The sequence below is a fragment of the Nestor notabilis genome, unplaced genomic scaffold (genome assembly GCF_000696875.1).
Source record: "Nestor notabilis isolate BGI_N333 unplaced genomic scaffold, ASM69687v1 scaffold22306, whole genome shotgun sequence".
Classification (NCBI taxonomy): domain Eukaryota; kingdom Metazoa; phylum Chordata; class Aves; order Psittaciformes; family Psittacidae; genus Nestor; species Nestor notabilis.
In genome coordinates, this window is record NW_009934533.1 from 3,355 (window position 1) to 6,857 (window position 3,503).

At 57.5% G+C, this 3,503-nt stretch overlaps 1 protein-coding gene across 1 annotated transcript in view; it reads right to left on the bottom strand.

Annotated features, from left to right (window-relative positions):
* Positions 1 to 3,503, bottom strand: part of SH3BP1 (SH3-domain binding protein 1) — an 8,198-nt gene that overhangs the window by 2,885 nt on the left and 1,810 nt on the right. The window contains exons 2-7 of the mRNA XM_010017408.1: positions 3,078 to 3,213; positions 2,135 to 2,211; positions 1,749 to 1,860; positions 1,575 to 1,651; positions 1,014 to 1,149; positions 286 to 354 (exon numbers count right to left, since the gene is read on the bottom strand). Coding sequence (XP_010015710.1) covers positions 286 to 354; positions 1,014 to 1,149; positions 1,575 to 1,651; positions 1,749 to 1,860; positions 2,135 to 2,211; positions 3,078 to 3,213 — 607 coding nt within the window. The remainder of the gene's footprint in view (positions 1 to 285; positions 355 to 1,013; positions 1,150 to 1,574; positions 1,652 to 1,748; positions 1,861 to 2,134; positions 2,212 to 3,077; positions 3,214 to 3,503) is intronic.

Below are 3,503 nucleotides of genomic sequence, written 5' to 3' on the forward strand. Positions count from 1 at the left end.
AGGGCAAAGGGGGAGCTGCAAGGGGAACCCCCCTGCGGTCCATGGGCCATGTCTGTAGTGATGGGTAGAGGACAAATTGGAGAGGGAGCAGCATCAGGACAAGTTGGTGCTAGTGGTGGCATTAACCTGCAGTATGTGAAGCAAGGCTAGCTTTAGGCATTTGGTGGAGCCTGGGGCTGTCCCTTGCCCTAGGTGGAGGGCTTGGCAGGGATGGGGACAAGGCATGGCTCAGACATATCCCAGGAGACATTCACACGCTGAGGAGGAGTGTGAGAAAGGACTTACTTTGATGAAGTAGCTGGCGTAGTTGTCCTCTTTGGTGGAGAAGTGATAGAGGTCAGCCATGTACTCATCCTGGGAAGGGAGACAGAGAGAAGAGCAATCTTCCACCCGCTCCCTGGCACCTGAGGAAGAGGGGGCATCTTCACAACACCCTCTCATCCAGACTGTGCGTCGTCCACACAGGGTTTCTGGGTGCAGTGGGGAGGCAGGCTGGGACCATGGGGGCATTTCTCCTTGCCTTCATTGCTTGCATTTGGATAGTGGCAGTGACCTCCTCTACAGTCAGGGTCCTGGCACAAGTGTCTCAGGGACAAAAGGGCCCTGCACCTCCAGCTCTGGTGAGCCTGTGGGCCCTGCCAGACAAGGCACTGGGCTTTCCAGAGAAATGGGGCAGGAGTGGATAAAGTTGATGTGAACGTCCTTGCCACTGAGCACAGACCGCAGCTTGGCTAGTTCCCAACCCAAGGGAACCCCATGAGCTCCCTGCTCTAGCCCCTGAAGCCTCCTCTCTGCAGTAGCTTGTGCTTCGAACCCTTAACCCGTTTTCTTCTTGCTGGCTTTGGGCATCTCCCTGTTTCTGCTCCTTGAGGGGCTGGTTTGCTTGCGGAGGGCAGGACATACCGGCTGCTGCATCTGTCTCAGCACAGGGTCACTTTGGATGGAATCAGTGGAGGGGAGCAGGTCTGCAGCCCTGGAGCTGCCCCGCGGGGGACAGCGAGTGACGTTCTCACCTTGCACTGCTCCACCTTCCTCTTCAACTCCTCCTCCTCCTCCTTCAAGATCTCCAGTTTGTTGGCAGCAGAAGATGCCCCCGGGCCAGCACCAGTGCCAGCACTGTTACTGGAGCTCTTGGCAGCTTGGCTCAGCCTTTAGGGTGGGAGAGAAGAGTCACACCCGCAGCTTCAGTGCCAGGGCACGTGGGGTGGCATGGGTGCATAAGGGGTATGGGAATCATGAGGAGGACAGGAAGTCCAGGTACTGCCCTGCAGTGGTTTTCCTAGGCCAGCACCTCGCAGAAGATGGTGCTGCACAAAGGGGTGCGACCTGGTTAAGCTGGGGAGCATTCAGCAAGGCTGACTGAAACACCCTGGGCCTGCAGGACCCTTCCCGAGCCCCATTCCTGAGATGAGCCTTCATGACTCACGGTGTGGAAATGACCCATGGCTGTGCTGCTCTTCCAGAGAAACCCAGCATGGTACTTGGAAATTTGCTCCCCAGAGCAGTCATCTTCCTCTGTCTCCCATCCTGAGTGCCTCGATACCCTAGCTCCCTGGCCACACTGTGCCCCATACCGGCTCTTGATTGTGTTCCAGTCAGAAATCAGCTTCTGGAGGGTCTTCTTGTGCTTCAGGATGATGGGAAGCTCCTCCTGGGGAGAGAGGGCCCAGAGTGAGCGGGGAAAGCCTGGGGATGTGGGAAGGGGTGGAGGGATGGGAGAACAGAGCCAGGAGGGCATCCAGGACTACCTCACTGAGCTTGTTGAGTGGCTGCAGGACATCGCGCTCCAGGGTGATCTCAAACTCGGCCAGGATTTTGGCCAGTGAGCTCTGTATGCAGCAGCCCATCTCCAGGGCTTTCCTGCATGGGAGAGACTGTGGGCTGGAACCATGCCACTCTGACCCAGCACCCCCTGTGTACCAGTACTCATGTGGGACACTGAGCCAGCGCCTGGTCCCCTCTGCAGTTGGAGGCTGAAGGTGCTGGCTGTCCCCTCTCCCACTTCAATGCCAGTATTTTCTCTGAGGACAGGGTTTGACAGCTCAGCTTGCCCATGGGAGCCCCCGAGCCAAAACAATGGCACTGACAGCATCTTTTGGGGCCGCCTCTGGTACGTTCTCCCACTGGCACTTACCCAAGGCTGGACTCCATGTCCAGTTCCTTGAAGCTCTCGGCCATTGCTGTGGATAGAGCCATCAAGGGCAGCTTCTTCTGCACAGAGACAAGGATTTCGGAAAGGGATGGTGAGCTGGCATGTGGCAGCTCCCTCCCCATGAAGCATGTCACCATGGCATGGGAGCAAGTGGCCAGACCCTTCACTGGATCCCGTATCTTCCCCTGGCCCATCCAGCTCCATTGGTCCTAGGGCATGAGGAAGGAACCTTTGGATGTTCCTTCACCCAGAGCCAGGATCCAGTGAGCTAAACAATGCACCAGAGCTCTATAGCTGGTTAGAAAACCTCCAGCCTTCTCTCAAATAGACCCATGTGGAAGACGGTGACACTCACCAAGCACAGCCCACCCTGCCATGGCTTCAAATACATGAAGCAGTTTAATCACCAAGAATAATTAAGCCAAGCTGGGGCTTGTCAGGTTGCCAAGAAAAGTGGTGCTCACAAAATTGGGGGGGGTGGGGAAGGGGAAGTGGGAGGCTAAGGAAAGTGCTGGGGGTTCCATTGTTTGCTTCTCAGATGAGGGCTGGTGAGCACCCGCTGGGAATGGTGTTGGGTTCAAACTGAGGAGGATGCGGTGGCATCACTGTGGTGCCATGCTATGGTGCTCCTCACTGCAGGGCACCATGGGCGCCAGATGTTCACAGAGGTTTGGGGAGGGCTTTGGAGGGTTATTCAACATAAAGACACGGTCTCTGTTTCAGGAGTGTCTTGAGTGATGGTTGGGAGGGTTGCCCTGCTCTGCTCTCCCCAAGCATGTGCTGGTGGCCACTGCTGGAGATGGGACCTTTGCTGCACACAGCTTTGGGCCACCTTTCAGCAAATCCAGCCAAGCAGGAGCCTGGCATCCCCCTTGCATCCCCAGTGCTGGGGTGAGTGCAGGCTGCAGTGGAGGACTCTACTCACCACTCGCTTGTCCATCTCGGAGCCACACTGCCCCTGCAGGCATGCTTGGAGCCTCTTGGATACGCTGTGAGCTGCTCGCTTGGCTGGCTCGATCCTCTGCTCGATCTGAGGGCAGAAAGGTGCGACTGGGGAAGCCCTTTTGCCAACAGTGGGCTTCCCAAGGCTACCTCCTCCCCACCACCCAGCTCTGGCACGAGTGGCCCACACAGCATCCCACTGTAGCACAGAGCATCCCTGGTCCAGCAAAAAGGGAGCATAGCTCCTGGTCAGGATACATCCCTCTGTGAGCAGCTGGGGAAGCCCTTTCCCGTGGCAGGAGCCTGCTGTGGTCCTGGAGCTGTCCTCTGGCACACGGGCAGATCCCAGCCCCATGACTTGGACGTGCTGGCAGGACAAACAGCAAGCAGGAGCGGGGGCAGGGCCCCA